Here is a 22,475-nt window from a genome sequence, read left to right on the forward strand (position 1 = left end):
CTTAAACAGTAGTGTAATATCCAGATAAACTGTTATGGTTATGCAGGTTGAGAGCAAGATATTGGTCAGGACACTGGGGTTAACTTTATTGGTCCTGGAACATAGGAAGGTAAGTTTCAGGACCTTGGAGCCTGCTCCGCCATTGGGCAGGATCATGGTTGATTTGGCTGCAGTCTCAACTTTACTTTCCTCTCTCCCCCACCCCAATTAACCCTCGATTCCCTTGTCTATCACAATCTATCTAACTCTGCCTTCAATAAAGTCAACGACCCAGCCTTCACAGCTTTCAGGGGACCAAATGCAGGAAAGGTTACACTATCCAGAAACCAAACATCCAAATCAGATTCATCAGCAATATCATATTTAAACAAGCTGGTGTGGAGATTGTACTTTTCTCTTCCAGTTCCTCTTACACTGACATATTCTTAAAGCAAACCATTTGTCTCATGCCGAGATACTGCTCAGGTTGACAAACTTCAGAAAGAGACTGGTGAGCAAATATAACTAGACCCATTACCTAATATGGACACCTGGGAGTGAAACCAGTCACTGCATTACTACAATTCTCAAAATAATTTGCAGACAATGTTTTTGAAGTGCCATTTTTCTTCAGCAATTGAAATTGGTGATGTTAAAAATAAGACTGCAAACACAAAACAAAAATGAAACATATTTCACAATTCCATTTGTTCATTGAATTGCCTTTTATTTATCTTTATAAAAAGGCCCCAGCCTCACAGTTGGTACTTTGCCCAGAGCTGTGACTTTCAGGCTGAATTTGGATTGCACTCCGAGCAGGTGCAGTGCACCTAATTGGCCAATATGCACCAGCCCAGTTCGGTCAGCTGTCGAGGTTTTTGTCTTCAAGTTCTCGCATTTTCTGTTTAGTTCTCAAAATTCTTTGGGAAAAAATTGGGACGTCAATTTTCAAATTGAAAATTCATAAAAAGAGTGCTTTTAAATAAAAACTGTCTGACTCTAAAATAAAGGTTGAGTTATGTCGGCCTTGGTCCATTTATCTCCAATTCCTAAGCCTGCTTAATCTGAAGAATTGGTTGTGAATTCTAGTCTGCAAATCCATGGGAGATTAGACAGTAACATAATTGGAAAAAGGGTGGGTTTGCATTGTTCAATGACAGAAGGATCTTGACATAGCTGATGGGGAGAAGGTGTTCGTGTTGTTGAAAAGGTGGAGATCGATTTTAGGTAAATTTAAGGCAAAAGAACCAAAGGTGACACGAAAAAATACTTTTTAAATGGACAGAGTGTTTAGGATCTGGAATTCACTGCCTAAGGGTACGGTGGAAGCAGATGGAATTGCGATTTTCAAAAGGAACGCCCTACGAGGGAGGTGGTGGAAGCAGATACATAGAACATAGAAAAATACAGCACAGAACAGGCCCTTCGGCCCACGATGTTGTGCCGAACCTTTTTCCTAGATTAATCATTGAATTTACAGTGCAGAAGGAGGCCATTCGGCCCATTGAGTCTGCACCGGCTCCTGGAAAGAGCACCCTACCCAAAGTCAACACCTCCACCCAACACGAAGGGCAATTTTGGACACTAAGGGCAACTTATCATGGCCAATCCACCCAACCTGCACATCCCTGGACCGCGGGAGGAAACCGAAGCACCCGGAGGAAACCCACGCAGACACGGGTAGGACGCGCAGACTCCGCACAGACAGCGACCCAAGCCGGAATCGAACCTGGGACCCCGATGGCAGAGTTTAAGATGCATCGTTCATGAGTAAGGTGGGAATAGAGGGATAGGACCTCGGAAGTGAAGGTTTTAGTTTAGACAGGCAGCACGGTAGCATAGTGGTTAGCACAATTGCTTCACAGCTCCAGTGTCCCAGGTTCGATTCCTGGCTTGGGTCACTGTCTGTGCGGAGTCTACACATTCTCCCCGTGTCTGCGTGGGTTTCCTCCGGGTGGTCCGGTTTCCTCCCACAGTCCAAAGGTGTGCAGGTTAGGTGGATTGGCCATGATAAATTGCCCTTAGTGTTGGGTGGGGTTACTGGGTTATGGGGATAGGGTGGAGGTGTGGGCTTGGGTAGGGTGCTCTTTCCAAGAGCCAGTGTGGACTCGATGGGCCAAATGGCCTCCTTCTGCACTGTAAATTCTATGAAATGATCGGCGCAGGCATGTAGGGCCAAAGGGCCTGTTCCTGTGCTGTACTGTTCATTCAATCATCCAACAGGTTTGAGGTATTTTCAGCTTGCTTGGATGAGAGTAGGGGCTGCAGGGTGGATAAGCTGACTAACCAAGGCACTGATGTACAGGAAGCATTTCTTCAGGGGGGAGCATAAAGAAAATGTTGTGGTAGTCGGCCAGAGTATAGTCAGAGGGATTGACACTGTTCTCTGCAGTAGAGAGCGCAAGTCCAGGCGACCTGCTCAGTGCCAGGGTTCTGCCACCTGCTCATGGCTGGAGAGGAACTTGCAGTGGGACAAAAGGTCAAAATCACACTTTTCACAGTAACTCCATTGCAATGTAAACCTACTTGTGACAATAAAGATGATTAATTATTAATCTATGGATTATTACCTGAACCATATGATATAGTACGAAGTCTTACAACACCAGGTTAAAGTCCAACAGGTTTGTTTCGATGTCACTAGCTTTCGGAGCGCTGCTCCTTCCTCAGGTGAATGAAGAGGTCTGATCCAGAAACACATATATAGACAAATTCAAAGATGCCAAACAATGCTTGGAATGCGACCATTAGCAGGTGATTAAATCTTTACAGATCCAGAGATGGGGTAACCTCAGGTTAAAGAGGTGTGAATGACATCAAGCCAGGACAGTTGGTAGGATTTCGCAGGCCAGATGGTGGGGGATGAATGTTATGTGACATGAATCCCAGGTCCCGGTTGAGGCCGCACTCATGTGTGCGGAACTTGGCTATAAGTTTCTGCTCGGCGATTCTGCGTTGTTGCGCGTCCTGAAGGCCGCCTTGGAGAACGCTTACCCGGAGATCAGAGGCTGAATGCCCTTGACTGCTGAAGTGTTCCCCGACTGGAAGGGAACATTCCTGCCTGGTGATTGTTGCGCGATGTCCGTTCATTCGTTGTCGCAGCGTCTGCATGGTCTCGCCAATGTACCACGCTTCGGGACATCCTTTTCTGCAGCGTATGAGGTAGACAACGTTGGCCGAGTCGCACGAGTACGTACCGCGTACCTGGTGGGTGGTGTTCTCACGTGTAATAGTGGTATCCATGTCAATGATCTGGCACGTCTTGCCACGGCGAAGAATCACTGAAACGACTACACGATGACATTAATAAGTTCCATCCAACCATCAGACTCACCATGGACTACTCTCCAAAATCAGTTGCATTCTTGGACACACTCGTCTCCATCAAGGATGGTCACCTCAGCACTTCGCTTTACCGCAAACCCACGGATAACCTCATGATGCTCCACTTCTCCAGCTTCCACCCTAAACACATTAAAGAAGCCATTCCCTATGAACAAGCGCTCCGTATACACAGGATCTGCTCAGACGAGGAGGAGCGTAACAAACATCTACAGACGTTGAAAGATGCCCTCGTACGAACGGGATATGGCACTCGACTCATCGATCGACAGTTCCAACGTGCCACAGCGAAAAACCGCACCGACCTCCTCAGAAGACAAACATGGGACACAACCGACAGAATACCCTTCGTCGTCCAGTACTTCCCCGGAGCGGAGAAACGTCATCTTCTTCACAGCCTTCAACACGTCATTGATGACGATGCACATCTTGCCAAGGTCATCCCCACACCCCCACTACTTGCCTTCAAACAACCGCGCAACCTCAAACGAACCATTGTTTGCAGCAAACTACCCAGTCTTCAGAACAGTGACCACGACACCACACAACCCTGCCATGGCAATCTCTGCAAGACGTGCCAGATCATTGACATGGATACCACTATTACACGTGAGAACACCACCCACCAGGTACGCGGTACGTACTCGTGCGACTCGGCCAACGTTGTCTACCTCATACGCTGCAGGAAAGGATGTCCCGAAGCGTGGTACATTGGCGAGACCATGCAGACGCTGCGACAACGAATGAACGGCCATCGCGCAACAATCACCAGGCAGAAATGTTCCCTTCCAGTCGGGAACACTTCAGCAGTCAAGGGCATTCAGCCTCTGATCTCCGGGTAAGCGTTCTCCAAGGCGACCTTCAGGACGCGCGACAACGCAGAATCGCCGAGCAGAAACTTATAGCCAAGTTCCGCACACATGAGTGCGGCCTCAACCGGGACCTGGGATTCATGTCGCATTACATTCATCCCCCACCATCTGGCCTGCGAAATCCTACCAACTGTCCTGGCTTGAAACAATTCACACCTCTTTAACCTGAGGTTACCCCATCTCTGGATCTGTAAAGATTTAATCACCTGCTAATGGTCGCATTCCAAGCATTGTTTGGCATCTTTGAATTTGTCTATATATGTGTTTCTGGAACATACCTCTTCATTCACCTGAGGAAGGAACAGCACTCCGAAAGCTAGTGACATCGAAACAAACCTGTTGGACTTTAACCTGGTGTTGTAAGACTTCGTACTGTGCTCACCCCAGTCCAACGCCGGCATTTCCACATCATATGATATAGGACAAATCAGATGAGAGATGAATGTGTGGCTGAACGACTGGTGTGGGAGAAGTGGTTTCTGGTTCAAGGGGCGCTGGCACCAGTACTGGGGAAAGTGGGGGCTGTACCACTGGGACCACCTAAACCATGCTGGGGTTGGTGTTCTTGCAAGCCACATATGGAGGCAGAGAGGGTTTTAAACTAAATAGTGAGGGCAAGGGATTAAATTTGGGAAGGTGTGATCAATCAAAGAGTAGAGACAAGATAAAAGAGTATTATTACAGGAAATGAAAAAGAGACTGTGATAGGAGTAAATCAACAGTCGAGACTAGAGGTTGTAAAAGGAATACAAGGATAAAACTAAAGGCTCTGTATCTAAACGCACGTAGCATTCAAAACAAAACAGATGCAGAGGGTAAATAACTACAATAGGATTCCAGACTTGGGTGACTGTCTGCACTTTCTCCCAGTGTCTGTGTGGGTTTCTTCCGGGTGCTCTGGCTTCCCCCCACAGTCCAAAGATGTTCAGTTAGGTGGATTGGCCATGCTAAATTGCCACCTAAATGTACAAAGGTTAGCTGGGGTTATGGGGATAGGACAGGACAGTGGGCCTAGGGAGGGTGCTCTTTCAGAGGGTTGGTGCAGAGTCAATAGGCTGAGTTGCTTCCTTCTGCACTGTAATGATTCTATGGGTTCCCTTTATTATGGGGAGCAATGTATGGGTCAATTTTGTCAAGTCTCCTTATAATGTTAAAATCTTCAATTCACTCTTCCCAAAATCACCTATTTTCCAATAAAACAGATTCAACTGCTTTAATAATCCCGTAAAATTTACAAAGGCAATTCTCTATATCAGGATTGTAACAGACTTCTGTTCCATCATGGATTTCAAATCTTCTATAGATGGCACCGATCAATTCAAGCATTTCTTATAAGCCACTAACAAGTAGACTCAAGAAATCTGGCCCCAGGGTCCAATCTAGCCCAGGGATAGCTATGTTCTTTGAAGTCACAGCTCTTCATTCAGAATAGAAACACATTACAATGTCAGACCGTCCTCATGTCATCAGTCACATCAAATGAAATAAAGGAACCTTTTAGCATGATCATAACTGGTTTCAAATACTTACCTGAAAATTTATTCATTTAAAATATCACTAAGGGCTCTTTTAAATCTAAAAACACAAGGCACATGCTTCCTCTACTGACACCCAACTCCCATACTTTACTAACACAAGGGATTACCTGTAATAAAGAAAACATCTCATTGGTGCAGTAGTCCAAGTTAATTCTTCGAACAGCCATCTGCTGGCCAGTCCGTTTGTACCTTCCCAAGGTCACAGTCATAATGTCATTAAATCCTTTACCTGTGCACAAAAGACAATCATTTCATTCTGGGGGGGAAAGCAGACCAGTTCAATACTGAGTTTACAGCTACATTTACTGAATTCAATAGTATTCTACTCATTCTTTCCCATACAAATGGTACATCCTTTGGGAGATGGTCCACAGGTGGATAGTATTTCTGTTGGGGAATTTTTGTTCCGTTTCTTTGGCTGACTCTGCGTCAGTTGATCTCTCTCTCAGAAACAGAGTTGGAAGGACATGGATCCAAGGTCATTCTAGAACTTGATGGAATAACCTAGGCTAAAACGCGAGTATTGTGGGAAGAGTGCTGCACTGTCAAGCGGTGCTGCCCTCTAACAGAGATAATTACAATATGGCTTAATCTGCCTGCTCCAGCAGACATTAACAATCACACGTCATTATTTGAGGAGTAGGGAGCTTTCCCAGTGTCCGAACAAAGATTCCTCCTCCAAACATGGAAGTTAGATTATCTTTCACCTCAAATGTTGTTTGTTGGATATTGCTGCAATCAAAATGGTTGGCAAGATGCCGGTGTAACTCTCTCCCAAGTAACTGCATGTATGTGAAGTACTTGCAGGCACTGCTCACTGACATCGTGAAATGCTTTATAAATATTTAAATCTTTCCTCAATTCTTTTAAAACTGTTCCTTGTTGACAGCACAATTACCAAAAGATTTGGTCTCTTTTTAGTGATGACCAGGTGCAGGTAATAAAGTGAGGGAGGGTTCATCAATGTTTGACTCTCAGTTCTGAGGTTTGTGGTAATTGGTAATGAGGATAATTTAGTGCACAAATCAGTTTGATTTTATTTTGCAGACTGAACAGTTGGTCATTTCGTTCTATATTCCAGAGTCTGCTACAATTAATTTGGTCAGATTATTGATTTTACACATCTCACACGGTCATAAGTTTATAAATTTATACTTGGGTCCTTGGTCAGTCTATTGGTTAATTTTGTCCGCTGCTGCAGGGTTTAATGTTATATTTGTTCTCTGTATATTCCTGTTTTCTATGTATTGCACAGCAGGTTTTCAGTTGTTTTGCTTCTTTTTGGCCCAACAGCTGCTCCCATGAGATTGGCTATCTCAGCGTCACCTGGGACAGTTTTTATTCCCCCATTTAGTTGTGCACAGCCTATTACCACCAAGAAATCAAAGGGTGCATCTTCCCACATGGATTGAAAGTACTGTTTCTCCATTTGGATTGGATTTGTTTATTGTCACGTGTACCGAGGTACAGTGAAAAGTAATGTTCTGCGAGCAGCTCAAACAGATCATCAGAAAATAAAATTAAAATAAAATACATAATAGGGCAACACAAGGTAAAAGATTAGCACCATTATAAGAGATGTAAAAAGAGGATCTGTTTGGGAGAGTTCGCAGAGTCGCCATGCTCCGGCGCCATCTTGTGGGAGAGTTTTTGAGAAAATATCTGTGGCTGTGACCCCAGAACGCATGTTATAACAGTATTTACTGACATGGAATTACAAGTGTATCAGGAAGCCCCCAACTCAAAGTACAGCAAGTTCCTGGTGAAGGACAGCTGACAGTCTACAAATAAACAATTCATTGACTGAAGCACTTTTAGGGGTTGCAATGTGACAAACTGGATTATCCAACATGACTGAGTTGCTGTACCTTCCAAAATGTTTTTTTTTTTTTTTTTTTTTGCAGTACTTTCAGCAGCTCCTATTTCTGCACCTTCTGATTCACTCACAATTCTGCAAAAGTGAGGGCCTCCGCGTCCCAACTGTTAATTTGGGTGCTGTAGAAAAGGTCAGCATTTATTGTCCATCCAGAAATGTCCTTGGGAAGGGGAGCTGCCTTCTTGAACTGTTTGCAGTCTATGTGCTGGGGACACACCTTCAGTGATGTTAGGTCGGGAGTTGTGGGATTTCAGCCCAGTGACAGTGAAAGAATGTTGATATATCTCCCAAGTTAAGGGAACCTTACATTTAGTAATTGTGGGGTTGAAAGGATTTGCACACATTTCCAAGATCACAGTTTGATGTCCAAATTCCATTTAATCTTTTACGTACCATAGAACTATAGAATTCCTATAGTATTGAAGGAGGCCATTTAGCTTGTTGTCTATCAGACACTTTGGCCATTTTATTAGTAAAATGTTTTACCCAGGTGCCTTTATTTGCGAGATGAACAAAGGACAAACAGAGGTTAACGAATCCACCCAAATTTGTACACAAACACAACAAAACAGTTATTTTCCCAAATATAATCTGCCCAAGGCTGTCATGAATTTGATCGAGCTGTGGGTCCAGGGTCCTCGTCCGTGAAAGTGGGTCTCACACCTCTTCCATCCGTTCTCTGGTCCGCCGCCTAGTCTCCCCAATGCCTCTGCACAGAGGAGGGTCCCTGGGTGTCGTCTTCTTATATCCCACTTCACGCCCTTCCAGAAGTTTCTCTGGCCCTCAGCCAATGATGGCGCTGGGCGAGGATCTCAACACCCAATGGAGTCGCCGACTGAAACTTTGCAGGACACCAGGAATTCCCTTCAGGGGCCCATCCTCAGGTGCATTGTCCACATGTAACCATATCCCATAAAAGGTAACGGCAGGAATTCTGGGTGTCAGAAAGTCTGGCTTCATCTTGGCAACAACAACAATTGATCCATTTGAATGGGGTCCATTATCTGCCGATCTCCTGTTTACAGGACAAGCCCAGACTTGCCCCGGCTGTGTGTCTGTCCAGGGTATTCGAGTTTGGTTGTTTGACTTCCTAGCCGGAATGTCTGTGGCTTGGACTGTGGTTAAAATTTAAAGTGTCCATTTTTATGTTGGGCCTCAGATTCAGGCCGTTGGCCATTTTACCACAGGCCTATAGAGTCTGCAAGAGCACCCAACCAGGCTCACTCTCTCTAATCCCTATAACCCCATAACCTGCACATCTTTGAACTGTGGGAGGAAACTAGTGCATCCAGAGGAAATCCACGCAGACACGGGGAGAAAGGGCAAACTCTGCACAGAAAGTCCCCCAAAGCCAGAATTGATCCCAGGTCCCTGGTGCTGTGAGGCAGCAGTGCTAACCACTGTGCCACCATGCCATCCCCAAGACTGCAGACTGAAAGGGAACCTTTTTTGCAATATGTTGAGGTGGTGAGATGATGGGTTGGCCCAGTGTGTCTCACACTGTTGTGCTGAAACTTCTGCTTCTGCCATGATTCAAAAAAACTTCATCAGCTATGTGGAGAGGCTGAATAGACTCGGACTGTTTTCATTAGAAAGAAGGTGGTTGAGGGGTGACCTGATAGAGGACTACAAGATGAGGGGTATGAAAAGAGTGGATGGACAGGCACTCTTCCCCAGGATGGAGGGGTCAGTCACCAGGGGGCATAGGTTTAAGGTCCGTGCGGCAAAGTTCAGAGGAGATGTGCGAGGCAGTTTTTTTACGCAGAGGGTGGTGAGTGCCTGGAACGCGTTGCCTGGGGAGGTTGTGGAAGCAGATAAATTATCGGCGTTCGAAAGGCATCTTGACAAACACATGGATAGGATGGGCATAGAGGGATACGGCACAAGGAAGTGCTGAGGGTTTTAGCAAAGGTTGGTACCATACGGGTACAGGCTTGGAGGGCCGACGGGCCTGTTCCTGTGCTGCATTGTTCTTTGTATCACCAATTTCAACCAGGAGGGAAGGAGAACAATTAAAAAGTATCTTTTGTTCAAAATGCTCCGATTTATCCTAAGTAAAATATTTGGCAGCAGCATATCGATTTTATAAATGTTTTGATTCCCCAGCATTGGCTCTGCCTCTCCAAGTTGTCACTGACTGGGAGCAGAATTCTAGGATCGCAGCTGGGAAAAATTAATTCATGGGATTTAGGCATCACTGGCTGGGCCATTTCAGTCACATGTAGGTAGGTCAGACCAGATAAGGATCGTAAATTTCCTTCCCTAAAGGACATTAGCGAACCAGATGGACTTTTGTGACCATCAACAAGGGTTTCATGGTCAACATTTAGTCTTTGGATTCCATAAAAATCTGGAATTAAAATTTTACTATCTGCCATGGCATGATTCAACCTGGGTCTCTGGATTACTAGCGACAATTTCGCAATACCACCACCTCCAGTAATGGCATCACAAGAGCCCATAAACATTTCTTAAGAGTTCACACTGAATTCTTTCAGTTCTCTTTTGAAGACAAGATTCTGGCAACTTAATTACCAGACAATGTCACCGACTAGACCAAGTCAGGCTCAGTTCTTTTTCTGTAATAAATTTGGAGCACCCAATTATTTTTTCCAATTAATGGGCAAGTTAGCGGGGCCTATCCACCTACCCTGCACATCTGTTTGGGTTGTGGTGCTGAGACCTACGCAGACACGGGGAAAATTGTGCAAACTCCACATGGACAGTGACCCGGGACCGATCGTGGATCCTCGGCGCCATGAGACAGCTGTGCGAACCACTGCACCACAGTGCTGCCCTGGGCTCAGTTCAATACATTGTCTGCTGTCAATTAGTCCCAGAACAATCCAAGGAGGTGACATCACTGACCCACAGGAGGCAAACCCAACCAGAGGGTCTGTGGTTGGACAGAGATACTCTATGCAATCATAAAATCCCTACAGTGTAGAAGGAGGCCATTTGGCCCATCGGGTCTGCAACGGCCCTTAAAAAGAGTACCCTATTTAAGCCCACGCCTCCACCCAAACCCTGTAACCCAGTAAATCCACCTAACCCCAATCCACCGAACCTGCACTGCTTTGGACTGTGGGAGAAAACCAGATAACTCGGAGGAAACCCACGCAGACACGGGGAGAAAGTGCAAACTCCACACAGACAGTGACCCGAGGCCCTAATTGAACCAGGGGTTGCTGGAGATGAGAGGCAGCAATGCTAACCACTGTGCCACTGAACCCGTTAAACTATTGGGGGCTTGAGATTTTCACCATGGTTTAGCTGTTCTGGAAGTTGCTAGTTTCATGGTGCAGGGCTTTACTGAATCTCAAGTCTAGATTAGTCAGTATCAGTAGCTGCATGTGCCATTCCTCTCCTGTGACCTCTTATCACCAAAAAGGGCAAGACCTGCAATGCTGTGGGACCATCTCGCTCTAAGTCACATACCAGCTTAATTTGCCACTATTCCTTTATTTCGCTGGAGTTTTATGCTGAAAGATATTGCATTACATAGATTTATACAGACTTTGTGGCACAGAAACGGACCATTTGGTCCAATTCGGCTCTGTCAGTGTTTATACTTGACATATGTCTCCTCCTACCCCTCCTCATCTCACCCTTAAACAAGAAATCAACATTAACTACAACAATTTATATTTCTAGAATTGTACATTATCATTTGACACTGACACATAGGTATTGGGGAAGATTACAAACAAAAAAAATATCAGCCAATGAGTAGGTTTTAAGGAATATCAAAGGAGGGAAGAGAATTGGAGATTTAGGGAGAGAATTTCAGAGCTTCGGGCCCTGGGAGCATGGCTGCTAAAGGAGCAATTAAAATTAGGAATGCTCAAGAGGCTAGCAATGGAGTTAAGAAGAATGAGAGGTGTTCTTATTGAAACACGATCTTGAGGGGAATTGATAAGGTAGATATTTGGAGGATGTTTTCACTTGCGGGACAGACTAGAACTAGAGGACACAGTTTAAGAATGAGGCCCCTTTTTCTCTCTCAAAGGGTCATTAGTCTGTGGAATTCTCTTCCCAGAAGCAGCGGAGGCTCATTGAACTTACTCAAGGCCGGGTTAGACAGCTTTCTGATAGACAAGAGGATCAGGGTTTTTTTTTTTGGGGGGGGGGGGGGAGGAAAAGAGAGAAAGAGGGGGAGAAACAGTTGACAAAGTGGAATTGATACACAATCAGATCAGCCATTATCTTACTGAATGGTGGAGGAGGCTCAAAAAAGGGCTGAATGGCCTACTCCCAAGTCTTATGTTGTGAAGGTGGAAATACAAAGTATTTTCAAATGGTGCAAATATGTGGTAGGAAACTAATTTCAGGACCACATACCAAGGTTGTGAACAGCCTGGTTCATCCTCAGAAAGTTGCCAGGAAGAAAATTGGAGGCATGACTTAAAGTACAGTGTTTACAGCAGGGATCAAAGACAGAGCAAAGTTCTACTGATCCAGTACTCAATATCAGGCAAGCGGTATGATAGTTTAGAGATAGCTGCAGGAGGCAAGGAAGGAAAGGTAGACTTGAGCGTTCCAATCTTCATATCCATTTTTTGATAGGTGGGGCCCACTTCATTAACGTCTCATTTGGTGTCACTGTGTTGGGATATATTTCATTGTTCATAATTGCCATGCGATAGCTGGAGTACATAAATCCACTTTCGGGTTGGATAATGCATACACATACACACCACACAAATAGAGCAGAGCTGGATTAAAACTAAAACCTAAATCACATGCTCAATTTAAAAAAAAAAGGCAACGGCAATTTATACACATGTGCAAACATTACCTATTGCAGTCAGCAGCTCATAGGAACTACTGTCTGCTGGGAAGTTGCTCACGGTATCCCAGTTCTGGGGAGATGTAATATTTTCCGATGGGTGTTCATCTGGCTGAAGGAGGAAAGAAACAGAACATGGGTATTGTAGCAGAGTGGTGAATGAACAACTTTGTGTGATCAGCAGTGAGACTTGCTGCCAGCTGTTGGTTCAGCTGAGCCATCCAACTCAGCTGGTACAACTTTATATATCTCTTCAAATTGTTGACAAAAACGCTGTTCATCCTCTCCAATTAGTGTCCCCTTTAACATCACAGCACCGGCAATCAATTTCACAGGAATATCTCAGAAACCAGCTACCCCGCATTTTCTCCGTCTCCCACAAGACAGTTCAGGCAGCCAGTGGCGCACAATATACAGCTATTTAATATCCGAGCAGGAGGCATACAACGAGCAGAGTCTTAAAAATTAACAGCAGCAATCAGGGCCAAGATCAAAGGGGGTAAGACTTGATTTAAATGTCAACAGCAAGCAGGAATAGGCAGGGTAAGCTGACAAGGAAAGCATCCGTGTACAACAGATAACACAAACAGAATCATAGAATAATACAGCACAGCAGACAGCCATTGAGTCTATCAGCATTTCCAACCACAACCCAGCTGCTCCCACTCTCCTGCCCTTTCCACCAATCATTACAATTTTTTCTCCACGTATTTATCCAACGGTCTTTTGGAAACTGCTATTGAATCGGAAACTACTCATTGCATAGAAAAGATTTTCCTCATTATCACCTCTGGTTTGTCACCTTGAATTTGTGTCTCTGGTTATTGACCATTCAGCCCTTGAAAACAGTTTGAATTACTAACTCTATCTAAACCTAACATTGATTTTAAACATCTCGATCGCCTCTCCTCTCAACTCTCATTGGTCTAAAGGGGAATAATCTCAATTTCTGCAGTCTATCCAGGAATCTGTAATCCTTCAACCATTCTAGCAAATCTTGTCCACACCCTCTCCCAAGCCTTTTAAGTTCTTTCTCAAGTTTGGTGTCCAGAATTTGATTTGATTTTTTGATTGGATTTGAATTATTGTCACATGTACCGAAGTACAGTGAAAAAGTATTTTTCTGCGGCCGAGGGAACGTACACAGTACGTACATAGTAGACAAAAGAATGGGACACAGTATTAAAAATAACGCCAAACTAGTGTTCTTTATGTTTATTATTTAGCATACTTTCCACAGGCTTCCTTTCTCTATGCCTCAAACCAGGGTCCCATTTGCTTCAACTGTTTTATTAATCATTAGTCACCTTCAAAGATAGTGCACAATTACTCCCAGATATGTCTATTTTGGCACTTCTGTCTCTACTCATTCTTCCTCCCAAAATATATCATTTCATACTTGAATTTCATCAGTCATGTTTCCATGCATTCCACCAGCTGTTTACATCCACATGAAGTCGATCATCTTCCTTACGTTTTATTATATTTCCAAATCTTCTGGAAATTGCAATTGCACTTTGCACCCCGAGATCAAAGTCATTAATTGTATCAAAAACTGGAGCATGGAACCTTGGTGAGCTTAACTTCAACTCAAACTCCCTCCAGTCCAACAAAAGTCATATGCCATCCTTTAACTAACTTTGTATCCATGTTACTACTGTCCTTTTTATCTCATCAGCTTCAATTTTGCTAACAATAGCTTTTGAAAGCTCTTATACACAACATCAACATTATTAGGGGAATGTCAGAGATAGATATTACGATTAGCTGTGTTTTGGAGAAAGGTGCAAGGGGTTGGATGGGTCAATTGCCAACAGCCATGTTTCCCAGGTTTAATGGCCATTTTGTCGAACAGGTACAGCGCAAAGGTGGTGTCCATGTTGGTTTTCTGCAAGAGCTCTGCTACCCCCACCCTATCCCTTTAGTCCAACATCTATTCAGATAACTTCTGTAGATGGTAGTTTCCAAGTTAGCCATTGAAACTTCCAAAAATAAAGTATAAAACATGAACCACTGGCGTGAGTGGTCACCAAATATGAAATGTGAAAAAACACCAGGTACTTGTATTAATATGGCACAGTTCAGTGAATACATTAATTGCACAAAGACACTTTAATCATAAATGAAAACTTTTTAGAATCCACTAAGCTAGTCTCCGGCACCCGACAAAGAGTTCATCAAATTCATTGAGTCACTTTGGCTATGGAACCATTGTGAGGATCCCACTCAATATGATGTGATGCTTTCAGTTTCAGAGTCCTCCCCCTCAACAAATCATCTTCCTCTCCAACCATTGAATTGAATATTCTGCATTTTGATTGATCCGATGACCGTTTGTGCATTACTACTGTCTGATGACAAAAATCACAAAGCAGCAAGCGACACATTTCCAATCTTTATAAAGTTCTTTCCTCCATCAACCATCCATCTATTTGATTTGGTACGGACATGATCCTCGATTGGCTTGTTGAGGCACACATCCAAAATGTTGAAATAAGGACGTTAGCCCCCAGCTTGGTGTAACTGTGGGTGTTATTCCTTCACAAGTACCTCTTGATTTAAGTGATTATTATTATTGATTTCATTGGTGATTATGGGGTCTGAACATGTCCTACACGAATAAACTGCATTCATTACATAGGCCACCAGGACACATATTTACACATCACTGATCCGTAACTTCGATCCATCCCCATTCATCAAGCTGTTGTCATGATCAGGCACTGAACCTCCAGCAGGGAACTTGCGATTATCAGCATGGTTTTAGGTTTAAAAATTACCATAGTTATCAGCCAGGCAGATTAGAAGTACCATGAATCTGGTCTTCCCATGTCCTGTGGTTTTCAAACTTTTCCTCTCCACAATTCGGTTGCTGGGCAGATAAATTCATGGGGGATTCATCCATGCTAATTGTGGCAGAATGGGTATTTTTGCCACTGTCTGATGAATCACTGGAAACTGGTTATTTTGGCATGAAGCTCTGTTGGTAGTCTCCAATGGATCTTCATTTCTGCCGCAAACTACACATTCTCACTCCGTAAAAAGGCTACAGCAGCCAGCTCGGAAATCGCTGCTGGGCTGATGTCTTGATTTCGTCCATTTAAATACACATTGCATTTTGGTGATGAGGAATCCATTCTGACAATGAGGATCATTTGCACGCTTGTCAAGATCAGGGCAGTGATTGGTCCCTGTTCTCATGGTGCATTTGGTCTTGGGCATCTTCTTTACGGTGGCTTTTTTCTTTCATTCTCGCGCCAGCTCTTCACTGACACTGCATCTCATTTATTCGGTGAGTTTGAAATGTTAGGACATGAAACTTAAAGCCAGCTTCATACTTCAATTGTTCTCCTGGAAGACTGATTTCTCTGTCATTGTCGTGCAGGGTCTTGCCTATGTATTAAACTTTCATACAGCTTCGTGACATAACCCACATCAACTTTCTCTTCTTCCCCCCCACCCTCATTCCTGCATCCATTCCATGACTGTACATTTCCTTCGCATTCTCCCTGACGAATGAATCACGTCACACTTGTCTGCATTCAAATCCTTCTCACTCGTGACCACCCATCTATGTTGAAGCCCATCACCATCATGCTCAGTGGATTGTGGCATATCAATCGACAGGACATACAAGATAACTACAATTCCCAGCATCAAAATGCATTTTTAAGTTTATACTCGGCACATAAGTCAACACCGATTTTTCAGCTGATAATGTTTAGGGCTATACTTGCCTTTAGGTCAGTGCATGGGATCAAGCAGGTGATATGGGCCATGTTGCTAGTGGTGTGTTATGGACACTTGAGACATGCCCAAACAAAGCAGACCATGCACGGTGACAGATGAACAGAAATGGATTCCGCAACAACACTGGCAGTTCATATTTTATACTCAAAGTACAAGTTTTTGGAAAGATTTTTGGAAGCTTCAAAGCTCAACTTATACACTGTAATTCATGGCAATTCCAGGTGTTGTCTCATTTGCTAATTTTGAAATAATGCCTTGCACACTCTCTGGTCATTAATATACAAAGAAAATCAGTGGTCCCAAAATCTCCTCCTGCACCATAAACAATGAGCCCACTGTCTATCTTCCTCCAATTTCTATTCCTGAGATTGCCCAATCCTATCTTTGTTTAAGAGCGAAAATGGATTTATTTTCAGTTCAGTGGGTTTGATGTTAATTCTTCAATCAAGGGCAGATCAAACTGCATATCTACAGCTGCACGAACCCCCACTATGATTCCATTTAACCCACTGCAAAGGCAAGATTCAGCTTGTTGGGCTGGTTACTGATTAAAATGAATCATAGTTCTAGAATCCCAACATTGCAGAAGGTCTTTTGGCCCACTGAGTCGGCACTGATCCTCTGAAAGAGCACCGTAGCTAGGTCCACGCCCCCGCCCTATCCCCATCCAATCTTTTGGATACAAAAGGAACAATTTAGCGTGGTTAATCCACCTAACCCACCCATCTTGGACTTTGTTACTAAATGCTGAGTCCTTGGATTTTCAAACAAGTTTTTTAAATTTAAAAAACATAATTTTCTCCAGTGACCTCTTCACACCTGCTTTGCTACCTTTATGAGAATCCGAGCACCCCCTCAGCCTCATTATTGCTCAGGTACAGCAACTCCTGCCCCATTCGGAACAGCCAGAGACCTGGCTGCCCATTGTTTAACATTAACATCTCTCAGGCTGATGAGCTAAATTTACTATTAGAGATGTGATATATTAAAAAGGGCCTCAAACAATGAGAATATGCTCAATCATCAAGGCAGCAAACTGGCCCCGACACAATATATTAGAGTCTCATTTTCTTTTCTTGTGCTAATAGAATGAGACTCTGAATCATAGAATCCCGACAGTGCAGGAGGCCATTCAGCCCATCAAGTCTGCACGGACCCTCTGAAAGAGCACCCGTACCAGCTTACCAGGTTCCCAACCTATCCTGCAACCCCGTAACCTCACTTAACCCACACATCCCTGAACATGAAGGGGCAATTTAGTATGGCCAATCCACTTAACCTGCACATCTTTGGACTGTGGGAGGAAACCAGAGAACCTGGAGGAAACCCACGCAGACACTGGGAGAAGCACCCAAGGCGGCAACTGAACCTGGGTCTCTGGCACTGTTAGATAGCAGTACTAACCACTGTACCAGCCCAAATAATGGATCTGATGTGTCTATCCAATTACCATGTCAGCTCCACACTGAATTGTCATGGGTTTCCAGTCCAGGAGTTAATACAGCAACTTTTATTCAAACTACAAATCAGTAAAAACAAATGAACAGGACAGATGCCAATCTCTCACAAGTAAAGCAGCATGTACAGAGACTCCGGAATATATGAACTTGCAATCAACAGCAGGCTCTGTCTGTTAAATCTTTGTTAGTTACAGGAAAACAAATAGATACTATATTAAACTATGAATATTACCAAAGTAGTAAAATACAGTAACTTTCGTGGCAAACACAATATTGGAAATCACTGGCCTCAGCAATGGTAGCACAATATAATGCAGACACACTGCACAACAGCCTTGTTCCCAACCACCATTTAGTGCCCCCCCCCCCCCCCCAGACAGGATCAGGTGAAAGGAGGATAAAGCCAAAAGTAATTGCGTTGCCTCTTTAGTTGCACAGCTTTTGACAAGCCAAGTGTACACTTATACTTGAACAGGTTTGCGAGGTTTTGTACTCACACCCAAGCAAGGACTTCAAGGAGAGGATAGGGAAAAATAAGAATGGTTTAAAATGGCTGGGTGAAATGAAGGCAGGGAAGTTGGACGAAAAAGCAGCAAGGGTCATGCTGCATTGCTATCCACAAACAGTTTTCACTAACAGGAGTTTGAATCTGGTTCATTACGGAAATTTCCTGGTGGAAGAATGTCATGGGAATAAAGAGAATACTGCTCCACAGCAGCCTAGCCCATGTAGCAGCACGGAGGGTTGTGTTCATGGATGGACTGCTGCATCCCCCAAAGTTGCGGCGTGAAGTATTAATCTGTGCCTTGAATTGCATCTTTCAAACAAAATGACTTTCACTTTAAACAGTTATGTTAATATTCTATAGCAATGCTCCAAATCATCTTTTAATTTAATGAATTATGAAGATCTGCACAATGAATTATCCACGGCAATTCCATCCTCACAGTTAACTATTCTCTGCTGACGAGCTGGCCACTGGCGTGGGGGGGGGGGGGGGGGGGGGGGGCATGCCCACATACCTGTCAAACTCACCTGCTGACTTTTGTAGTTTCCTTCGTAAGCAAATGGTGAGTCAGTGTCCAGCTCCACATCGCAATCGGAACCTCAGTGTCTTGCAATGAATACTGCTCAGAGCTGTCTCTACCCGTGATGTGTTACAGGAGACAATACCCTGTTGACCATTTATTCAGTGATATTTGGAGACAGATGGTATCCATCACAGAGAATGATTTGCAGTCATGACTCTTTAAAGCAGAATTTTGTAGAGTGGAGCAAGGGCTCCCAGCCTTTGGCTTTACAGATTTGGTGAGCCACTGTTATCACCATGTTTGCTTTTCAAAATACAAATATCAAAGCTTGCCACTCAGAATGTGAGAAATGCTTTGAAATTTGTTCCCAGTGCATCAAATTACAAACGGACTATGCACTGCTATTATATTAAATGTGCATGGAGGAAGTGAAAAAAAGGATATACAAAAAGATGATTCAAAATGGAGAGGTTAGCAGGGACAATGAACAAGCTGGGACTCCTCTCTTTTCCAGGCGTAACCGAACATAGGTCTTAGACGAATAAATATTTCCACTTGTGAGAAGACAAAAAACTTTGGGCCAATAAGATAGTCACTGATAAATCCAATAAGGTGTTCAGAAGAAACTTCTTTATTCAAGAGTAGTCAGAATGTGTATTTGCTACCACAGAGGAGTGGAGATGAATGGCACAGATGCATTTCAGGGGAAACAAGATTAAGTACTCAGGGAGAAAGGAATAGAAGGATATATTAATGGGTTAAGATAAAGAGGAATGGGAGAAGGCTCTTGTGGAATCAATCATAGACCTATTGGGCTTCTATGTAATGTAATTTAGAACAATTATCTTTTTAACACTATACTGTACAGAAGTGGAACAAAGTAAAACAAAAGGAACTTTAAAAAGCAAATGCACAAAATAAAATTCCCTTCAGCAACATATGGACATACAGGAGGGCAAATTTTGCAAGGATGCAGTTACAGTGAAGCCAACTGCAACACAAAATGACATTCCACATTACACAAGGGCTCACATGCAACCAATATCACAACCTTTTGGTGCTCGGTACTCACCTTTTTGTGATATTCCGCCTGAGGCCGTTCTGAAGTAAAGAAACTAAGAGTTGACTTTCAGTTGTGGGGCAGAACAATTGGCAAACAAGACTGGCAATTATGATTATAGCCGACACCTCGATCAGAGTCACAGTCACATGGCACAGAATTGCCGATTGCTCAGAGTAAAAATGTTGGCATTTCACAGCAATAATAGTATTTGAATGATAAAGAGATTGGAGTTATTTTTATTACACCAGCACAAAATTAGAGTCTTATAGTCACTTCTAACATTGAATTACATACATATTATAGACGCCATGAAAATGTTTCCAATATGGAGATCAATTTAGAATAATTCAATCACTACATTCCACAAGAGCAAAGGAATTAACATTGCAGCACTAACATTGCAGCACAGTCCTCAAATGATGGGATTCTGAAAAATACCGCAGGCCTTATATAAGACAGTGCGGTCCTCCCAAAGGCTCGAGAGATCATTTGGACACAACGATAGAAGATTATCCGGAGAATTGCAGTGTGCAACAAAGCTGAATGGCATTAAAAACATCTTTCACATCAAACTGCGCAAGGAAGAGAATAATCTTTAAGACATCAAAGATGAAATACCAAGGCTAGATTTTAAAGGCCAATAGACTGGAGGTGAAAGAGGAAAATGAGGGAGGGAAGGAGTTAAACCCCATTTAGCTCCTGAGAATGCAAGGGATATTGAAGTTGAGTGTTAGTATCCATGGAAAATAAAGAGAGGAAAGTACAGAACAGCTAAGACCATCGCAGTATAGTCAATTAGATAAAAAGGGTGCAAAGAAAGATGTTGAAGGCTATGGGTTAGAATGGATTGCTTATCAGATACAAAGACACCAAACAAGGTGAGGAAATGTTAATTGATACTCAGCTAAAACCACACATCACTCTCCCTAACCATAAATGTCTAGGCAAGACAGAGAAAAATGCCCGACCAATTTTCCAGGAAAAGGTCTGAGCAGTTTCAGGGTTATTGATGCAACTAACCAAAACTCTCCTCTCACGTTTCTCAATTTCCTTAAGAACATAAAATGAGAAGACTAGGAAAGGTATTTTCCATCAAATCCAAATATCATCGACTTTTCTATTCAAATACACATTCTGTCTAAACATCAACCATCACCCTTCCAAAATTTATAATATCCTCTATTTCCACTGCCTTTCTGGGTAGATTATTCCATAAGCGGTCTATTGTGTATTCAACCCCCCCCCCCAATCGGAGGCAGCGTCGTCCACAGCGATTGCACTGGCTCTTTGGTAGAGAAATCCAGTGAACCCTGTTGCTCTGCTCTTTTCTCAAAGCCCTGTTATTTTTTTTCTCCTTCATGCATTTATCCAATTTCCTTTTGACTGTTACAATGTGTTTGGCTTTCACCCTCCTTCCAGGCGATGAATTCCCCATTACTACATCAGTCACAGAACAGTTACAACACCATTGTGTCTGTTCTGGCTCTCCGAAAGAGCAATTCCCCTGCATTCTTCCCGTAACTCTGCACATTCTTCCTTTTCAGATAATAACCCAATTCCCTTTTGAATGCCTCGAATGGCCCTGTCCTCACCATGCTCAGATACATTCCAGATGCTAACCACATGCTGCTTGAAAAAGTTTATCATGTCGCCATTGCTTCTTTCGCCAATTAACTAAAATCTGCTCTCTGGTTCTCACTCCTTCCACTAATGGGGAAAAACGTCCCCCCATCTACTCTGTCCAAATTAAATCTCCTCTCAACCATCAAATCCATGTGACTTTAGTTATTCAGCCCCAGAACTATTCTCGTGAATCTTTTTTGCAGTCTCTCCAATACCTCCACATCCTTCCTAAAACTGCAGCGCCCAGAACTGGAAGCAATACTCCAGCTGAAGCCAAAGCAGTGCTCTGAGAAAGTGTGACATAATGTCTTTGTTTCCGCACTCTTATGCTCCTATTGATAAAGCCCATGATACTGAATGCCTCATTAACTGCTCTCAGCCTGTCCTGACACCTTCAATGATTTATGCACAAATACACCAGGTTCCTCTGCTCCGGCACCCCTTTTAGAAATGTAACCTTTTATGTTGTATCATTCATCCATATTTTTCCTCCCAAAATGAATCTGTATCAAATTTCACCTGTAACCTCTCTGCCCATTCCACAAACTTTTAAATTTCTACACCATCTCCTCACAATTCACAATAGTTTTGTATCAACCAAAAATTTTGAATTTGCGCCATGAGGTTGAGGCAATTCATATACATCAGGAAATGTTGGGGTCCTAACACTGACTTAAGGAACACCACTATAAACCTTCCCCCAATCCAAAAAACACCCATCAACCATTATTCGTGGTTTCCTGTCACTCAGTCAAATTTGTACTCACATTGTTACTGTCCCTTGAATGCCACCAATTCAACATGTCTGTTGTGGCACTGTATCAAATGCCTTATGAAAGTCTAGGTAGACCACATCAACAGCACTGCCCTCAGCAACTCTGTTACCATGTCAAAAATTTTCAGCAAGGCAAACACTATTTTCCCTTAACAAATAAATACGTCCTAGCTTTCCTCAATTAATGGACACTTGGGCAAGTGCAGGTTGATTTTGTCTCGAATCATCATTTCCAGAAGTTTCCCCACCACCAGGCATAGTTGCCTGTAGTTGCTGGCCTTATATTTATAAGCTTTCTTTCAAGAAGAGTGTACTATTTGCAATTCTCCAGCGTTCTGGCACTAACCCGAAATTAAGAATGAAACATTATGCTAAGT

At 43.3% G+C, this 22,475-nt stretch overlaps 1 protein-coding gene across 4 annotated transcripts in view; it reads right to left on the reverse strand.

Annotated features, from left to right (window-relative positions):
• Positions 1–22,475, reverse strand: part of LOC140398331 (STE20-related kinase adapter protein alpha-like) — a 117,812-nt gene that overhangs the window by 57,687 nt on the left and 37,650 nt on the right. For 2 of the 4 annotated variants that reach the window (XM_072486904.1, XM_072486905.1), the window contains exons 4-6: positions 19,710–19,738; positions 12,406–12,508; positions 5,839–5,960 (exon numbers count right to left, since the gene is read on the reverse strand). In XM_072486904.1, the coding sequence (XP_072343005.1) occupies positions 5,839–5,960; positions 12,406–12,508; positions 19,710–19,738 (254 nt within the window). The remainder of the gene's footprint in view (positions 1–5,838; positions 5,961–12,405; positions 12,509–19,709; positions 19,739–22,475) is intronic. The other 2 variants (XM_072486906.1, XM_072486907.1) reach the window with 2 other exon arrangements.

This window comes from Scyliorhinus torazame, chromosome 21, assembly GCF_047496885.1.
Source record: "Scyliorhinus torazame isolate Kashiwa2021f chromosome 21, sScyTor2.1, whole genome shotgun sequence".
In the NCBI taxonomy this organism is placed as follows: domain Eukaryota; kingdom Metazoa; phylum Chordata; class Chondrichthyes; order Carcharhiniformes; family Scyliorhinidae; genus Scyliorhinus; species Scyliorhinus torazame.